At 32.4% G+C, this 20968-nt stretch overlaps 1 protein-coding gene across 1 annotated transcript in view; it reads left to right on the top strand.

Moving 5' to 3' along the window:
• Window positions 1-7946: 7946 nt before the first annotated feature.
• The window catches only part of LOC124369429 (PHAF1 protein CG7083), a 56079-nt gene continuing 43057 nt past the window's right edge, over window positions 7947-20968 (top strand). The window contains 2 exon segments of the mRNA XM_046827438.1: window positions 7947-8167; window positions 14855-14937. Coding sequence (XP_046683394.1) covers window positions 8104-8167; window positions 14855-14937 — 147 coding nt within the window. The 5' untranslated portion in view covers window positions 7947-8103.

The raw sequence follows: 20968 nt of genomic DNA, 5'->3' as shown, positions 1-20968 counted from the left end.
CTGTGCTCTGTATGTACTGGAACAGGTCCTTTTCATTCTCCTGACAAATGACATGCCACAATATCTAGGCACCCACTGCTCCTCACTGATGTTCGCTTACCATATAACACTTTTAGTGTCTGAATCATCCTCTAATAACCTAGTCATAAATTCTTACATCACATTGCTCATAGATTACCAATACTTTGATGAAAACGACCTAATAGTAATTACTCGGAAAACTAAGCATCTTGGATTTGGAAGAAGAAAGAATGAAGCTCCAACACTACAAAATGTACTACTGGAAAGTCACGCCTAGTTTCTTGGGATAACAATATACAAAAACATAAAATAGAATGATCATATTGATACTTTTTCTAAGAAACTGAATTCATGCTTGTATGTTTTAAAAAGAATCAAGCATATCATTATTTAATGATAAGACCTCTAATAGAGTTATAAGGATTGGATCCAAAAATTCTATTTTCATTGAAGGACATCACAATTTATATTTCATTATTGTGATGATTACCATATAATACAATCTTCGAACGATATTTCGATGGAGTCTTCTCTTTCTAGTACAACCATTGAGACGATACCTTTGAAGAAGCCTCTTCTAGTAAAACCAACCCTTTATACAGTTGTAGGTACTTCGGTTTCTTCAACTAAGAAGGTATCGGAAACAAAGAAAATGCTGTTGAATTAGCTATTCTTCCTAGTGTTCTTGTACCTTTCCTTATGGCTTATCTTACAAATTAGTGTTAGCTAGAAGAGTCTAATTTAGTCTAAAAATATATTCACTTTCAGCTGAAATGATCAACTACTTTTAGGTTGAAACAACTTTCAAAATGATTCTGTTTATATTGAATCGTTTGTGCAGATAATATTATATATACATACATACGTCTATCTGAGTAGCCTACAACAGTTGGTCTACTTCCGACACATGTATTCCACTTCTGGTAAGGTAAAAACCTTAGCTTTAGGCTTTGCCTTACTCATTAATCATTGTCGCTAAATCTCCTCACTGTATGTCAAATGGTTTTCGAGGTAATGCATGGACAAATTTACATACGCATACACACAGAGATGTGAACTATTCAAACTGTCTCGATTTACTAATAATGTTTATAATTAGTTTAAACCCTTAAAAGAAAATGTATTCCTACTTTGCGGGTCACTTATACAACCGGGTTACTTAGTCAATCTACAACCTGATACAGTACAGTACCTCGATCAGCTGTCATAATTATTGCTTATTTTTATAGCAAATACTTTTCCTTAGAAACCACAAATTACACCTGTTACCTACATTATTAAGGATATAGACTTTCCGCACCACATATACGAGCTCCTCACGTGTTAGATTTAATGGGGTGATCAACCGAGGCGGAGAGAAAGAGTGGGGATGGAGGGGCCCCTCCTGCCAACTACAGATAGCCCGTGTGAGGAGCTCGTGTCAGTTTTGGATCCATCAGTATAAACATAAACATAACCTAAATGTGATAGTGACATTTTTTTCTAACCACAATTGTTTTAGAGTTTCTTTACTCGTATTCTTTTTACTTACTTCTAAATTTGTTAATCTAGTATCGCCTTTTATACTATTTTCTTCCATAAATAAAGGTAATTCAAAATCCCAGTCATTTTTAAATCCTTCAGTTTCCATGATGTTAGGCATCATTTCAGTTACATTATTAAATGACTTTGGTAAATCTTAAGACCAGCGGCACGTAATTTCACCGAAAAAACTAGTCCCGATTATCGCTGTAGCCGTTTACTCCCCCCCCCCCAAAAAAATTTTTGAAAAAAATAAAATTTGAAAAACCTGACTGACAATGTATTTATTTGTTTTTTTGGTGTTATTATTTCGTAGGGCAGTAGTCCAGGTACTACTTCTAGTATAAACTCGTCTTATCTTATCAGTCATAAACGCGCGCGCCGGTTACCTTTTGCCTGTAATGAAACCTGCGTTAGTTCTGTCTGAGTTTTGTGTGTGTAAGCAGTCATGGCGTGATCTGGGCTTGGACTTTGCAAGCTCGAGTTAATTTTTTTTCTAAAAGAGCAAGCAGCGCAAAGCGCTGCGCAGCGGGCAAGCATCGCGTGGTCTGAGTTTTGAATACGCAAGCTAGGGTCTTTTTAGCGTGTGACAAAAACCATCGCACGCCATTTCAATAACTTCACTAATTATTCCTTTCCTTGTCCATGTGGGTTTGTTTGTTTACGTCTGGCGGTCAATCGAAGCCGTCCTATAGGTCACGTGACCCTCTCGGGCCAATCGGAAAACTTTCCTGTTTGTCACGTGACTACTGTCAACTCATCAAAACGACCATGGTCGGCCATTGTTTTTAGTTTGATAGTCGTAAATCTTGTTATTTATGTGTTTTGTATTGCCAACATTTTTACTGCTGAAAAACTGGTTGTTATATGTTAAGATTTACCATGACTTTATAAATAAGGGTAACTTTTTGGAGTTATAAAGAAAGTTCAATATTAATATAATTAATTCGATATAATTTCTATGTTTTGCAGATATGTTCGTGTAAAGTGTCTTTGGAGTTATAAAGAAAGTTCTATATTAATATAATTAATTCGATATAATTTCTATGTTTTGCAGATATGTTCGGATATAAAACGACTCATTAATTCGGATATAAAACGACTCATTAATTGGTAAGATAATAGAAATCAGAACCGTTCCGAACTGAGGTCGCTATTAGCCGCATGTACAGAGTTTGTCAGGAATTTTCGGGATTTATCGGTACTGCTCGGCTCTGCTCGGCTCTGTCCCCACTCTTTCTCTCCGCCTCGGTTGATCACCCCATTAAATCTAACACGTGAGGAGCTCGTCACCACATATCAACTGAGATCTGTCTGTCAGATAGGTGAATGCGTGTACAGGTAAAAGTTGTCCTACTCCGTAGACTAATGGTTATAACCGAGAGATCGAGGGTTCAAATCCCGGGGAGGGCCAATCGTGTACTTTGTACTTTAATAAAAAACCAGAGCACTTCAAAGCCGGCATAGCTGACGCTGAGGCTTAAAAAAGGTAAAGATTGACGAGATACAAATACACATATACTATAAATCTATAACCTGGTTACAAAAATGTTCAACTACATTTAGTAACATTTTCAATAGAGGCAACAAAAAATGTTTAAACAACTACAATTTATAATGTCATTGTTGAAAATGCTTTTATTGATGACATTATAAATATAGACTATAAATCATATGTTCAGTGTATTTTGTATGTTTTAAGACTTGATGGGTGTGTTTATGTTGAACAGCATCTGACCTCCAACCTTGATTGTTCAAATCTTACCCCAAAAGTTTGAGTGCCCCATGCTCCCTAAATTCTTTATGATACTCTTCGAGCTGTACATCCACATCTTTTATTCTTAGCTGTTCTCTCGATTGAATCAAATACTCAATTACTTGCCATATACGAATGCCTTTTGAAAGGAAACACAAATTCAATCTTTTCGACAGAAGTTCTAGTTCTGTATAGCCAAGTGATGGACATTTCTAAGAAAGTGCTGTTTTTGTTTTGGCCTAGACAACCATCAGCCACAAGCCATACATTGTCTTCACTTACAAAAAAATCAGATTTAGATGTATATTCAAGTTTCTCTAATACTGCAGAGGCTATTTCGTTTAAGGACATTTTCATTTCGCGTTCAGCCTAAAAAATACACTGATACATTCTCTATTCCTAGTGTATTAGCACCACTACAACATCCAGAAACCACTGACTAATTATAGCAGTATAGCTGCCTAGAATGGTAGGTACTTTGATTTTAAAGCTTGGGCAATAGCATATTTTTGCATATCATATGACGTTACCGCTACATTAGGTTCTTTCTTCAAAGGATTACAAATACCTTAGACCTTATAACAAAGACGTATCTTTAAATACTATTTTAAACAGGTTTTGGCCGTTTTTGTTACCAAATAGCATCTTCATTGAATCCCCATATTATTCTAAATTTAAATCCACCATTATCTAATTTCGTGCAAAATTGAATTGACCGTCTTTGTAAATTAGGCTACAGAATATTATAAGTACTCAGAAGATATATAAATCTTCAAATTTACACTTGGGGATACATTATTACAATGGCTACATCAACAGAATCTATAATACTAAACCATTGCCCAGTACTAAACCATAAAAAACTAATAATAATATTACAGTCAGGTTTACGAAACTCAATTAATTTCTATATTAGAAAATACGCGATTAGAACTTACTTCAAAAGTCCTTGCAATAAAATTATAGCATGTCAATCTCAAAAGAATCTTGGGTTTGATTATAAATCTAACCTTACAAGTAGGCCTACAAACGGACAGACACAGTTATTGATATTTTCTAATAGGAGTTTGAGTAATTAACCACTCTCCTATACATTACATGTTTTTAACCAATGTAATCTAGTTATTTTTATCCCTATATTTTAGCTATTACAATTCATTGATTAATAAAATTAATGGTTCTTAGGGAAATTCGCTAAAGAACTCAAATCTAGTGCATACAGTGAGAGATTTACAATACGTATTCAGAGCTTTTAGCTTGCACCTTATCATGTTCAGATTTAAGTCAAATGTTTTGAAATCAATTTGTTGTAAAATAAGACAAATTATATACAATAAAATGTAAGCTTTTAAAGCTGAAATTCATGGTTAAAAATCATCTCATCTTCCACTACCAAATTTCTTGGGCAAAGGCACTGTCCTGGGATCCTACAGTGAGGCCGAAAATTGCGAATAACTACGTGAGGCATTTTATCACTGTATCAGAATCAAAAACAGGACAAAGAAAGGCAAAAGGGAAACCAAGAGTACTTCTCGACTACAGCTAGGATGCAACAATTACCAGAGTTGGAGGGAATGTAACCTTTGAAGCAGACATTAAGATGTTCTATGAGCCGTTGCATTAAGATGGCCTTTATATGTTACAAACTGCGGCTTAGCCTCAGCCCGACGGGAAAATCTTATGTTATCCTTCCAATTTTTTCAAGAGGGCAGACTTAACCTACTACACCGTAAAGAGGTGGTAGTGATACGTTCTGGTAACCCCAGAGTGGCAAAATGTTGATGGACATAAAACTTAATGTAACTAGTTGCTACACACGCTTGAAACAACATTCTGCTTTAACACTCTCAGATTCTGAACGATACAGTAAATGATTTTAATATGGTAGGGAAACTCCAGTCTGTACCTCATAATTGCATCATTTTTTATCTTACTGGACTGCTTCATTTTCAAAATGAATGAAATGAATGAGCGCTTATTGGTCTGTTACGAGCTTGAATGGTTTTCCTTTCACCTCTCCATTCACGGAGAGATTCCATTATGGCAGCAGCCTCTTTCTCCACGGTGAAATGAATCCTCTCACTTTTGGACAGGGTGCGAGAAAAGAAAGCTACAGACCAGTTACCTTGGTTGAGCGTGGTGGTGAGGGTGAAATCCGAGGCATCCGTTTTAAGAACGAGAGGAAAGTAGTGAGTTATGATTGTGACGATAGCGTTCGCTATGCCTTGTTTTATAGTTCGAAAGTCTTTTAGTGCAACAAGAGGCAACGGAAAAGTATTTCAAATGGTGAGACTGTGAATTTTATTTAATAAATTGAGATACTACATATTATAGTGGTAGGCAAAACTTCTTACTACTCCTTGAAACTTCGACCGACACGATTTTACCCCAGTATAAGACAGGGGTGATGCGGTTGTATTAGACTCATGACCTAAATACGGATGAATTTAGATATTTTATTTATCTATATTTATCTTAAATTTATTAGCTTTACCATTCTCTGGCAATATATTTGGCCCTTTCTAATACTAGGTCTTATAGGCGAGGAAGATGTATTTTTGAGGTCTTTATATGCAGAGCATGCTTTTTAATATGTTTGACCATAGCAACCACATATTATGCATTTGGAGGTAGCATTTATATATTGGTTATAACTGTAGTATGAGAAATATCATTGCAAGCCTGTCAGGTTGAATTGATTATTTATTAGTAACGTAAAGAGGTCTCAAGTAATAATACAACAATGCTAGTATTATCGTAAGAAGCTATTATATACTAGTATAAAGTTTAAATAGTATATTTTAGACCTAAGTGTATAAAAAAAATTTACCTCAATGATATGCCATGCACTGTAGTAGTATTGTGACCAGAACCGCAATTTGCACAACGGTTTAGGTGCTAGAAATAAGACATGGTGGCAAATCAGTACCTGAGGGTAATTGTCTCTCATTCCTGATTGGAACCAATTACCAACCAGTTTACCAACTGAATATTATATAATTTATCTATGGTGGTTTTAATTTAAAGACTATTATATTTATCAGGCAATTCAAAACAAGTATTTGTTGTTTTTTATGAGTTTGAATAAGCAAATCGTCCATGTATATCATAAACTTTCAAGGGATATTCTCCAAAGATTTAGACGTGTCTAAACTTCCCATACCTGGTAATCACCATAATGTTTTGCAGCCATATCCTGAACTCATTATGTGAGGATATGTTGCAGGCATTTTATGAGTATAACAAAAGCTGGCATCCAAAACTTTTGCTAGGCCTATGCAAACAAAACTGGGCATTGTAACAGTTTATAGTCAGTACTTTACAACTCAGTCTTCTAAATCGAACATTTATGTCCTTATGTATGACACTAATGAGCAATAAGTGCACAGAGCTATTTAAATTGGATCATTTCTCCAACTCAAAAATCATTTCCTGCGACCGCGATCATGTTATTTAACAAACTGCCGTTTGGAGATGTGAATAACAATATGATAGTGAAGTTTGGGACTATGACTCACGATATTCTTATAAAAAGGACATTGTATTCTTAAAGATATTAGTTAACACTTAAAGTGACTAGACTACTAGCCACAGTCATTATAATTAGCCAATGTTATTAATATTGTGGTATTCCTTTGTTTCGATATAATCATTATTGATTGATGACTGTTTGCAGTAATTAATGAATGGTGAAAGGATAGATTATAGGTTATAGGAAGAAATTTTAATAGAACATTGTCAGGTCTGTACTCAGACCAGTTTTTTCGGATAATTTTACCGGGGCTCGGCTCTTCAGGGGCCCGGACCAGCTCCGCCACACTCGTACAGAGGCGGGTGGTGGTACACGACGGGGCTTAGCCAAATATCTTTTCCGGAGCCCACCAAAGCTGAGAACGGCCCTGCTCATTCTATCTATTAACGGATATTATATAGAAAATATGTTACTAAGTATTATCACCAATATAACACAAAGTCTTCACCCCTAACCAGCATTGTGTGCCAGATAGATTGTGTTAATAAATTAAAATACTATATTAGCCACATAACAGTTTTAAAATACCTAGTTTAAAATTATTTAAAACTTACAAAATGTGTAGTGGTAGAATCAGCTCCCTATAAAATAGCAACGATTAACTTTCGATCTTGCTAAAACACAATAGAGGCAGAACATTCCATTTTTATGGTTGCCGAGTAAGCTTACATGCTCTCAATTTTAATAGATTTCATACATATCTCTTTATAAAATAAATATTTTTGTTTAAATACTGTACCCATATTCCACAGAGATCCTTGTATTTAATTAAGATTTAGAATCTGCTAATTAGTTTTGTTGCTATAGGCCTACGCTTTTCATCACTGCATTACTATTCCAAAATTCAATACTGTACAAGAAGCATGAGCCAGCTAAACTATTATTATTGATGTTTAAAAATCGAATTATCAGAATATGGTTTTAATATTAATTTTAAATAATCTTTTTTATAAGGTAAACTAGTCTTGAATACTACTATTATTTTATTTGAAGTCCACAGGATATTGGAACACCTGATTTTCATCCCCTCCCCAATTTCCTGTTCCCCGCCACAAGCTTTTCTTTTATTGTTTGCTCATCAGCTGTTGTGTGACGTCACCTTCAATGAAAAAATTTGACAGCTGAAATAGTGAAATGTCAAAATGGCGAAGAGTCGTGTTGTGTTGTGAAGTATAGACAAAGAAAATCTGGTTATTAAGTTATTGTTGACCTTAATTATTAAATATAATCACTTGAAAAGATTCAATCATTAATCTGTAAGTGTATCTATATAATGCTCGAGCTTGAAATTGTCCCAGAACGATCTATTGGCTGCGAACAATGGGAATTTATACTAGGTGAGTCATTAATTGAAAAACGTAATTTGTTGCGTTTCATTTTAATGTTAAATTTTCTATAAACAATTTTATTAGTGAAATGTAATAGTAATATTTCAATTAATGATATGCAGGCAATTACTTTTAGTGCTAAAAATTATATATAAAAATTTGTCGTTTAATTTCCATGGACAAGTAAAAGTTGTAATTTCAGGTCAATGTCATTGATGATTCTACAGTTTTGTGGTTTATTTACCAAAGTTGTTGCTTAAAAAACCTATTAATTTTAGCCAAAATTTCTTCACTGTGTATGTTTTTGTAATATGACAATGTCTTTTCAATTATTGTTTGGAACACACATGTGCAAGGTATGAAAACAAAGGGTATTCAGGGCTTTACAAATAATTTGTCTTAAAAATGTGTGTACAGTATAAAAAGCAGCCACCAATAAAATCGGATGATGATATTCATAAACCATCCAAAGGACTGAAAGCAAAAAGTCAGACCAAATAATGTAATAAATAAATAAATAGTGTAAATTTTTTTTGGTGAAATTACGTTAACCTGTGGTAGTATACCAAAAATTATGGCGATCAGAGCGGTAGTCGCTGATCTTAATATTTACCTATATTTCAAACAAACAATATGTTTTGGCTAATTTTCAATCTTAAAAATAAATGTATAAATATTAATCTAATTTACAAATTAAAGCCTATATATTTAACTTGACTACTGTATATAACAAAACAACATTTACTTATCTTATTTATTTACAAGCATAAATGAGTCTGCTTGTGAAATAAAGAAGGCACGTACGTCACTGTTCTTGCCACTATTAGTCAATAACAAAACACATGATTTTAATTTTGAATATAATTCCAAACAAGTGTTTACTTTGAATAAATTTTGAACAATGATGTCGAATTGAATTAAGTTTTAGTCTTTAAAAATGGTAATATAGAGAAGCTATGTAAAAGAAATGAATTTGTTTTGAAATTGTATAAAATAACTAAATTGTATTTAAAGTATACTCTTAAGACGCATAGTACTAACTATTACTTCACAGGTTAGACATGTTTGATAGCATTTAAAAAATGCTCGAATGGATTACCACCAATAATCATAATTTCTCGTTGATGCACATATTCTGCAAGATGATTGGCAATGCACTCACTTCTGAGACTAGTTTTTAAAGATTTCTATGTTTATACAAACATTTTAAGCCAATAGGCCTATTTGCATATTCATCGCCGTTGGTTATTGTCGTTGTCACTAACCTCTTCCAACATAACTCCTTTTTTACATGAAATAGATGATTTGGCTATTGGTCTCTAGCTGAGAATACATTTTTGTTTCATTATTTTAGATGGGTTTAATATGGTTAGGGGAGATTGTAATATTTAGTGAACAGTCTTTAGAAATTTCATATTTTACTGATCAGTACTACCTCGAGGGATATTTTTTTCATACTTCATCGAAGGTGCTGTCCCACAATAATATCCGGAGTCATTACTGTTAGCTCGTTCAACTACTAGTGCAGTGTTTTTCTACTTTTTGGACTCAAGGTCCTCTTTAGGTCTATACTACTTTCCGCGGTGCTCCACTCTATCAGCTCATCTCAATAGGATCTATGAACAATAGCAATAAAGTATTGTGACATTTTAATTCACATAATGATAAATTCACATTTGTAAAGTATTTGCCTGTATGCTTCTTGTAAATTAGCTGTCATAAAAATATCAGGTAAATACTGTGTTTTTAATATATAATGTAAAACTTTGTACTACTCACTATTACTGATAAAAAAAATTATATTACTTTTTTTGACTTGGAGTAATACAGTTAAATTTATAGAGGGAAGTAATTAAAGTAAAAAGCATTTAACATTTTACATATTGTTACAATAATTAATGATTGCTTCATAAAAATTATAGATTAGGTAGTCAGATTATATCTACTCAAATTGATCACAGTTCATAATATTCAATTAAAGTTTCACATAAACCAATCGGACATATTTGCTAAAGATCTATGTGAAGAATGAGATTTTCCCTTTAATTCTTACATCAAAATGTGGACTCATGTTCGAATCGGCAAGACACTCTTCTTTTTCATTTTCTAAGTTGTATTTTTATTTGGTAACTTCCACAGCTGAGATGCCCGCCTCAAAAAGGTACAAAGTAGCAAAGGGTATCAACACATGCAACGCTTTCCTGGCTACTTGGGAGTTCACTTTTTTCGCTGTTACACCAAACACTAGCTACTAATTCGTTTTTAATCCACTCTTTAATGAAGTATCTTTTTGGAGTTACGCCGGCCACACTCTGAGTGACGGGTGTACACCAACAGATGACCAGTTGTTGGTGTCATTGTACATCTGTTCAAAAAACTTTTACTTCTTAAAAGAGTGTTTTCAATGTATTGATTGTACTGATAACATTCGTGCAGTTTCTTATTGAAATTTTCAGTGGGTAATGCTTCTCTATGGATCATGCAATGGGTCCTAATTGCAGTGTTCACGTTTGCTCGAATGGAGCTTGAAGCCCCCTTTCTGACCTACCATTGAACTGTCACTATTGGTAGATTAAATATCATAACACATTTTTGTCAGTCAGTTTCATGCTTATTGGCTTGATTGGGTTGAGTCATGTGTAGTGTCAAGGCAACAAGTTCCAAGAAATAGTGGTGAGTGCGCCTGCGAGTCTCACCAGAACGCTATTCATGCAATGACGTAACAATCTCTTTTGTTTATGCTTAATTGATTTAATATAAAAGTAATTTCTGGAGCTATCTAGGTATATTCATGATAGTTCAATAATTCAATGTGACATTATAAGTAGTGTCTAGTGTGATAGCAATAATAAATATGTATTTTTAATTTTTTCACACAAACTGATATTTTCTTTTGTGTCGCTCAACTTGAGGCGCCTCTGACAGGATTTCAGTGCTCCCCAGGACACTGTGGCACACACTTTGGTTTCGCCATTCACTGTACTAATGTATTTTATAACATTAAAAATCTTTCCAAAATTTAATTGTTATTTGTTGTTTATAATTTAATTTTTAAGCATTTTCCATTTGAACAAATCACCAATATTTAATTAATTAAGTTAATGAAAATAAACAATTACCCTGTTTTGGGGCATTTACATTTGCTAAATTGTAGTTATAAAACTTTAAAAACATTCAGCTATACCAGAATGTTTTTTATATATTTTAAAACAAATTGGTTTGATGTTTTGAATTGAACTACTATAAAATACCCTAAAACTATTATTATGTTTACCTATAAATTATGCATTATTACTTTGTCGTCTTTCAATTCTTCATATACTGAGGCATAGATTATTTGAACTACACTGTGAGTAATAGAAAAGTATATTTTAATTCACGGGAAGAAAAGAATTATTAAATATTCTACCCTAAAAGTTGTCTTCAGAAGTGCTATTTTATCATCGGTTTCTGAAATAACCTCAGTTACTGACATGATGTCTGATTTTCCTGTCATGAATGCAACCATCATGGTGAGGTTCTCTTGAATTTTATCCATTGCCAGTACTGTATCTCATAGGTACTATCTCAGTGTTATACTACCATGCCAGGTCAGTTAGGTCACCATTCACTTACTGGTGATTTTCCTCTTTTACTCATTTTCAATATTGAGAACAATAAAAACCAATTAAAGCAAGAATAAAACAATAAACAAAATCAGGTATCATAACAGCAATTTTAACTTCAACATAGTAGGATAAAGCAAACTAAAATTATTTTACAATAACATACATTGTTCAGGATCAAAAATCCATTGAATAAAATACTACTCTTCCGTATGCTGTAGATATTAATCAGAGTAACACGATTTTAAACTCATTTGGTAAACAATAAAGGCTAATCAGAAAACATTCTAGCTCTGCGTTGATTCTCACATCATCTGATGAGCACATTTGTACACGGTGACAGTAGAAGTGTTAACATCGACAAACAAGGTGATTGGGAATTGGATAAGTGGAAGATAACTAACATAGCTACCATCTGATTTAAACTAATGAAAACTCACCTAAACTAACTACCTGACTGTTAGGGCTACCTGAGTGCCAATTGTCAACCTGAGGATCAACCACCTTACCAGACGGCCAATTAGCCTATCCCATAGTATTGTTTATAATTTAACTGTTGTAATTTAAGGTAAACTGATGATAACTCACCTTGTGATCTTGCTATTACCAATAAGTACATAATATACCTATAGCTCTGAGAAAGATTCTAAAAATTGAGTATCCAGCACATTAAATATTAAAATATTAAATGCATATTCCATACTTCGTAAACAAAATATTTTAGTAAAAAAAGAATTAAAGTTGAAAACTTATTCATACAGAGTCTCTGTAAAAGAATATCTAAACTATTTAAACGTCAAATAGAAGTTGAAATAACTAGGTTTCGTTTTCCTTATAGCATAATTTGAAACATTGACCCTTAACATGCGCAGAACAGCTGCAAGGTAGCAGTCCGCTATTATGACTGATGCGCATGGTACTAGTCGCGAGTACAATATTTATGGTGCACAGTGTGTTTTGTGGTACGCAGAATTGAAATCTATTGTTAGTGTGCAGCGCAGAGTTTGAGTTACGTATCAAGGTCAGAATTTACCAGGTGATAAAGCAATTCATCGCTGGTCACTTCAGATTACAATTACTGTGTTGTTATTATAGTTTGGCAAAAGATTTATTTCAGTGTTTTAATTTGATATATTTATTACCTGAAGAACAATAAATATAGTTCAGTCTGATTGTGTGAGTGTTAAAATAGGTTATAATTGTGCAATTGTTTATTTTTATTTCAACTTAATGTAAGTTTTGGTCTTTTACCAGTAAGTGTATCAAAGTCCATCTGACAAACATCTCCCTAACCCGTGTTTTAAAATACGTTGATGTAAATAGTTTTGTTTTAAAAATCTATCTCATCATTTTTTGTACTAGTTATTTACTGCATGTGGAAAATTTTGAGACAAAAGTGTTGGTGATAATAATCATATAAACCCCTAGCTTCTTACTTTAAAATTTTTAGAATCACTTACCTAAAATTTAAACTATTTTTAGGGATTTTTCAAAATAAAAAATGACTTTTTGAGAAAATTAAAATAAAAAAGTTAAAATTGATTTTTCAAAAGACTTTTTATGACAAAGTATGTTGTGTTGTACATCAATGAAAGAGCATTTAAAACTGAGTAAAATTCCCATCTCTCTAACTCAATTAGGAGAAAAGCTATGGTGATTTCAAAATGTGTTTATTCCAGTTTTTGTGTGGATTTTAAAAAACTTTGAAACCGTTTGAAATATTTGAGGTAAAATTGGCGATTTTCATAATCTATATGAGGACTACCTTAATACCAAATTTCATCAAATTCTGAGGTGGTTATTATTATATACTGTGTTGATTGACCGATAAGTGCCCACCAGACCGCAAAAATCCCTAACTAAGTGCTCATTAATCAAACCCTCCAACTCCCACATCCAAGAGTTAGCATGTCAAACCATACAGCCATCCTGAATTGATCTCTTGGATATGCAGACAGCTCACTTACAATTTCATTCCACCAGGGCTCTCACATATATTGCTTTAGCATGTTGCAGTCACAACTCTTGGTAATTCAAGGGGTAACATATAACAAGGGTGTAATTCTTTAAATGTTATAAAATTTAAGTTACTCTATACGTTTACGTTGATTGTAACCTCATAAGAGTAACCAAAATATCTTTATAATTGCTTTATCAGTTCGGTAATTAATGAAGTATGTTTAAAATAATATTTATCTCTTTATATTTGTAAGACTATTATATAACTGTTAAATGGGCAAATTAGGATATCTGTTTTTTAATGCAGAAATCTAAGAGTGCAATAAATTTATTATTAATAATTTATCTGGAAGTATTTTGATGGTTTAAAACAAACATATATCATTCAAGTTTTCAAGTACAAGCATGTATTCATAATAATGTTCAGCAAGTCTGGAAACTAGTCGGCCACGTTTGATAGATTAATACTTTAAAGTTTGATTTATTGGCTTAAATATTTATAATTCAAAATTTAAATTGTCTTCCAGTTTTTAGGTACAAAACCAATTTTATTAAACAAAAATTGGTTTTTATTACTGCGAATGAAGTGGGCTGAGGGTTTCTCCATTAATAAATTACTATTACAGATTTTTAATTATAAAGTGTAAAAAATGTTGAAATTTCCAACTTTAAATATAGCTTAAAATATATCGTATTGTATGAACATTCTTTAAAAACAAGTATAGTTCACAGCATTTAAATTTTATTAATGTTTCACCTCTATCAAATGTACTTATGTCCGATATTAAAAATAATTAATTAGGTAATAAATTAGAATAAGAAAACATAAACTTTTCCCTTTACTCTTTTCCAACCATGGCATTCTATCAAAGAAAGGTGCTAAGTCCGACTCCATCCATCATAATGTGCGGGAATTGTACCCGGCCAACTCCCACATCCAAGAGTACCTCAAAGTCATCCTGACTTAATGTCTTGGATGTACAGATAGCTCACTTACGGTTTCATTCTACCAGGGTTGTAATTGTATGTAATTCATCTGTAGCTGTAATTGAAATATTGAAGATACAAGATCATCTACTTGGTTTTTATTGAAATGAGTGAAAACTGTCTTGAAAACTGTATTTTTTTATAGGTATGCATTTCAGCCAAGCTGTGGCCATAATACAATCTCAAGTCGGCATCATCAAGGGAGTACAGGTCATCTACAGCGATACGGTAAGTACCACACCACTCCGCTGTCTTGATCTTTTTTGTCAGTAAGTGTTCATTAGCAAGGTTCATGATATCAAGAAAGAGCCTTAACTTAAATACATTATATTGGTATAATGACCACCAGAGCTTGAGCAAAATTTGTTGTATTTATTTGATTGAGACATTTTGTTATGGAAACTGTGACAACCAAACTCTCCTTTCTGTGCATATCAAATGTACCTTTTGTTCAGTATGTTGATTGAGTGCTAACCTATTTTTGTCTGGTTCAGATATTATCATAAAAAATATGGTCTTGGGAAACTATATGTTCTAATGTTTTAAAATTTTGAGGCCTTTGGCAATTTTGATGTTTGTTTTACACATCTTAAAGGGCATTAAAACACTAATCTGTTTAATTTAAAATGAAACAAGTCAGCTAATCATGGAATTATGCCAAGTAAGGTACGAAAGTATGCTAAGCAAACTTGTAAATCTTTGAAGGAGAAGCTCATATTGGAAAACTTATTGTAGTAAAAGAAAAAACAAAATTGCTTAATAATTTTTAAATTATTGGACAATAGTGTGTTTTATTTTACTACAATTGCTAACCTCATTTACATAAATAACATAACCTTTAAATTGGAAGTTGTAGTGAGTGAATTCTTCCTTTGATACAATTACATTGAGTTGTGCAATATAAAAAGTTTCTCCTAATTTGGTCTACAGGTGATTTTTGTATTTTAAGTGCTATTCATATCTGCTTCTTATATATATATATATATATATATATATATATATATATATATATATATATATACATACATACATATATATATATATATATATATAAAATTTTAATTTCAATAAACAATAAGGTAGATATATAAATATATATATATATATATATATATATATATATATATCTACTCCTTACATTCAATTACTTTGATTATTCAATTATTTATATCATCGTATATCAATTACTAATTTAATATTTTTCTATGTAGATTTGAAAGCACTTTTATTTTTTCTTTATTTTATTAAAGCGGAATAATTGAAATAATGTACTACCCCTCTGATCATTAAGTGTGCAAAATCTCACAATTAGTGTTATATGCAACTGACAGCATCTATAATTATTGAATTACTGTCTATTTTTTTCTACTAATTTCACTTCAGATCTTTTATGTCCATACTTTAAAGAAAACAAAGTTTATTTTTATAAGCTGATTTGTATTGTGAAAGTTGATGCACTATTCACCAGTGAACTAATGAATTTAAATTGTTTCTGTTAATTATATTACCACATTTTGTTATGGAGATATCAAATGTGTTAGTGGACCATTAGATAAGATTTTGTTTACATGTATGTAATGAATTCATGGTGAAAAATATTGTTGTTTATGTGGTTGAAGTTCAGTATGAGTTCACGGTTTTCACAATCTGTTACTATTTAATCTGGTGATAACTTATCTGAGGTGCTTTGCATTATCAGCGAAATTGTCTATTATTATCTTTTAATTGCATATAAAAAACCTGTATCAATAGCTTCTCAGATAAATTATCATTTTTAATAGTTTCCCATTTTTGTTTAAAATTTGCCATAATTGGTACATAGTATTTTAAAGTGTCAAAATGACAAAAGCTATTTCAAATGACAATACCTAATTAGTTTTTATTTTCAAGCTATCTTCTAGACAATATTATATATATGGAGAGAGAGAGGTTATTGTGTCTAAACGTGTGGTAAAGGGGTTGTGAAAATTTTTAAATATTCAAGGATGATGAAAATTTCATTCCTGTTGCATTTGTTGTTCCTGGTAATCCATCGTCAATAATAAATTTTAAAAGAATAAATAATCATAGAGATAAACACTTAATTGCCTGGTTCATCGATACTTAGACTTCACTCACTGTCACATCTGCTTCTCAAAGCTTGTTCTAAAAGTATTGTTGTCAATGTAATATGTAAGCATGATTTATATTCAAGATTAAATAATTGTTTAAGTCATAGCTTTGATCTGAATTGGATGTGTTGTTTTAATATGCTTCTTGTAAATGTACTAGTAAAAAACTACAGTTTAAAAAAATGCACAGTGTTTTCTACATGGTTCACAGCCACAACTGTAATTTTTAAGTAGTTAAAGCAATGTCGTAGTGATTTTCTTGTTATGTTATGGTTGCATTTAAATTTTAGTTTAAATGTTTGAAAAAAGTAAGCAGGGAAAAACTGTTTCAATTGACTCGTAAACTAAAAAATGCACATACGAAAAAGAAACAGCAAACAGCTGAAAATGATGTGTTACAGTTTTGGAATGTTAGTTTTTATACTAATAAATCACGTTTTATTTTGGAGTTGTCTTAACTATATTACACTTTTTTGAGAAATATAATCGAGGGAGAGGGTGTTGTTGGGCGTGTTACGTAATTATAGAGGGGGGTAGTGTTGCCATTAAAACTTCTATACAGAGGGGATCTTTAAAGTTTAATTTTAGCGTTATGTAATTAAGGGACCGCCCTCTATGGTTATGTTGTGCACCATACCGAAACAATAAAAAATAATGGTTCTTTGGTATTTTTTGGAGTCCGCTATGTCCCTTATCTACTAGTAAATTTAACAGGGTCCCCACCCAACTGTGAAAACTGAATAAGCCGTGAATTTCGTCCACTGTGATATCCTGCGGAATATTAGACCTTGTTAATTAATACTCAGCCAAATCCCATGGAGGCACATGCATCCTAATTCTACTCTATCTTTTCTATGTAGAAATGAATCTTCTAACAAAATATTCTTTTTTCGAGACATTCTGTGCAGACAGATGAAGAATTTAGCCAGCCCATTGAGTGGTAGTAAAATTTTAAAAACAGAAGTGTATAGTTTAATCCATTTTCGAGATATCCTGCGGAATGTTAGGCTTGCTAATGCTTGTTGAAATTCCATGGCGGATCATTTTGGAGGAAGAGAAATTTTTTCCAGCATTAGAGTGATATGCTTCGTTGTTCAGCCAGCCAGTGACAGTCTGCTTCAAGAATACTCCTGAGTTGGGTTGTTCTATAATATTCTCCAGCTTAAGGGGATTTCCTACTGAAATCATATAAAACATTTCTTGTGAGAATGATTTTATTATCCTAAAGTTAGAAAAACTTGTTTGTAATGAAAAGAAATTGGATCCAAGTCATTGCTACCCAAGTTAAGCTTCCAAGTTCAAGTTTCATTCAGTTTTAGGATCGTCAGAGGGAAGTAATTAATACAAACTTGTTACTTCTAAAGTGGTGTACAGAGATCTTAGTTCTTCTCATTTTTCATCTATTTGCCTGTCCAGCTGTGAAATAACTTTTGATAGATAGGTCCTAGAGACTTGAAACTTGATACATAGCTTCATCTTGCTCCAAGGAAGAACATATTGATAACTCTTTTGTTTGGTCCTTCCATACTACATTATATTGGCTTATTTTTCTCTTCTACTTTCATTATAGATGTAAGTTAAATGTGAAATCCATCCCTTTTGTAAATATTTTTTATATTTCTGTTGATTTGGTGCCCTTTTCTGAATTAAACCCTATAAAATAGGTACTGAACAGAAATAAACACAAAAGAAGAAAAAGAAAGTAGACTTAAAAACTTGTAAATTTTTGATATATTTAAATTTAATATTAACTTGCTGCTTTTTACAAGAATCTTTTTATAAAATCAAATGTTTTTAAAATTATCACAATGGAGAACATAATTAACTTAAGAGTCACAGGTGACTTGTGATTTATATCGCACATACTTAATTTGTTTAAGTGTTGTTTTGTGACTGAGGCATGTAGTTTTTCCTTGTTTGCTCTGACTTCATCTGCTGTTTTTGTATGGTATGTTATTGCATCAACCTCCAAAATTTAGGATGGATCTTTACATTTGTTGTAATTTAAAGCTTTCTTCAATAACTCAGTATTGGTCTAATTGGATATAAACATTGTGTGGCATTAGTTAAGGATGGCTCATGGCAATAAAAAAGTAAACTGTGGCCTTTAATAATAGATCACTGTCTGGTAGTTCTGTCAATTTCACTGAAGTGTTCTGGTGATGACCTACACTAAACTATCCGGCCCAAAAATCCACCATCTTCATGAGTAACCAGTGAACCATATATTGCACCGAAATATAATGCATTTTTATGAGCCACTGGTGAACGTCGTATTTAACAACAAAGCACAATTTTTTAAAAGTATTTTTTGTGCCCAAATTATTGTAATGTATGACAGTTTTTGATTACTATGATATATTATACTATAGGGTTTAGGTTTGTGGTATATTACTATTACAAAATTAATTTGCAAAACTTCCAAAGTCTGTATGATTGAGGGAGGACAATTCCTTATAAGAATGTTCTTTGTAAACTTCTTTTTAATTTAAAACTAAGTTAAGTAATACTCCAACAGTTGTAGAGTGATCTGCTTATACATCATGGGTGCACATGTGGGCATTCAACTGATGGTTTCAAGAGTTGACTTTGGTTCAAAATTTCTAGCCCATAACTGCTTGTGTGAAATTTCTTGATTTTGTAACATTCAGATAAAAATGTCAATCAAATTTTAACATTATGTTTGTGTGTTTTTAACGTTTTAAAATTTTTTTTCATGAGGTGTAGATCTAAATCGAATGCTTTAATTTCAACTTCTCTTTTCTGCTTGATTGGGTCTTTCCTTGAAGAGAACCAAACTATTTCTTAAAAAGTCTTTCAAAAAATTGTGTTGGACAATCCATAGAAAAGGCCCTGGATTCTGCTCATTATCTCTCCTCCAAGTGGTGGTTATATTTTTCTCTGCGCTTAGCAATTTTTACCACCTCACACATACTACTGAACATATTTATTTACTGTAAACTTTTTTCATACAGTTATTGTTGCATAATTTTATTCAGGAAGGTATATAGAATAATGTTAACCCTTTAAGGACCAACCGTCTGATTTATCGCCGGCGGCGTACTATGCGAAAAGGACCAGTCGTCTGATTTATCGCCGGCGGCGTACTATGCGAAAAGGACCAGCCGTCTGATTTATCGCTGGCGGACTTTTCATATTTTTTAAGAGATATTTTAATCTTCTATATAGAAAAAATATACTATTTTTATATTCCCTGTATGTTTCTTACTATGATATCAAATTTTAAACGTCTTTGGAATCATCAACTTGGTGAAAAAAAATATTTTACGGCCATGTTGCATCGTAATGTTGTCAGGGTACTTTGGGATTATACCGACCACACCCAGACATGAATCGTTATTTGACATTTTGCTTCTACTGATTACTAGATTAGCGTATAACAAATTTCGTCAATATAAAACAGGAATTGTCTTATCGCAAACCCCTCCCCATCCTCAGACAGAGGTCAAAGTCGAACAGTCTAGTAGATAACGTGATTGCAGAGTCTCGCTGCCCGTTCAGCTGGTGCGTCGCTTTGTTGTACTTCCGTGTTTTACCCTTACATTTCTACAAACACAAAAACTAAACTCTTTATTGAAAAAAACACACACAACTTGTTTTTATGTACCGTGCAAAAAACTTAAATAATCATGTGATGCTGCGCGGCCTGCCGTAATCGGGATTCTCGAGAAAGATAAGATAACAGCGACAACAATACCGATCACAATACCTGGAAACGCTTGTTGATTGATGGAATGTTAGTTCTGTTACTCAACTACATCGTTTTATAACGTTCTAAGTTCATTAAAAAAAGTTTAAGCGTTGGGGGCATATAACGGAATCTGACCCCATTAACAATTATTGATAATCGTTGTAAGTTTGTAATTTTGTAATTAAAGAGTTGTTTTTTCGTTCTATCATGTTTGTTTCTATAAATGTATATTTTTGTGTTCTTCATACTGGTGTGGTCGGTATAATCCCAAAGTACCGAATAATATCCTTAGTAGCCTATAAGGTTTTGTATGTTAGGCTAATGCTGAAAAGTGTGTTACAGTGTTACAGAAAAATTTAATTCATTTACAAACTTTTTATTTTTATTCCAGGGCTTTCAAATTTTGTACAGTTATAGAGAATTATATGTAGAACTA

This window comes from Homalodisca vitripennis, chromosome 1 (assembly GCF_021130785.1).
Source record: "Homalodisca vitripennis isolate AUS2020 chromosome 1, UT_GWSS_2.1, whole genome shotgun sequence".
Classification (NCBI taxonomy): Eukaryota; Metazoa; Arthropoda; class Insecta; order Hemiptera; family Cicadellidae; genus Homalodisca; species Homalodisca vitripennis.
This window is presented reverse-complemented; position numbering and strand designations above follow the sequence as displayed.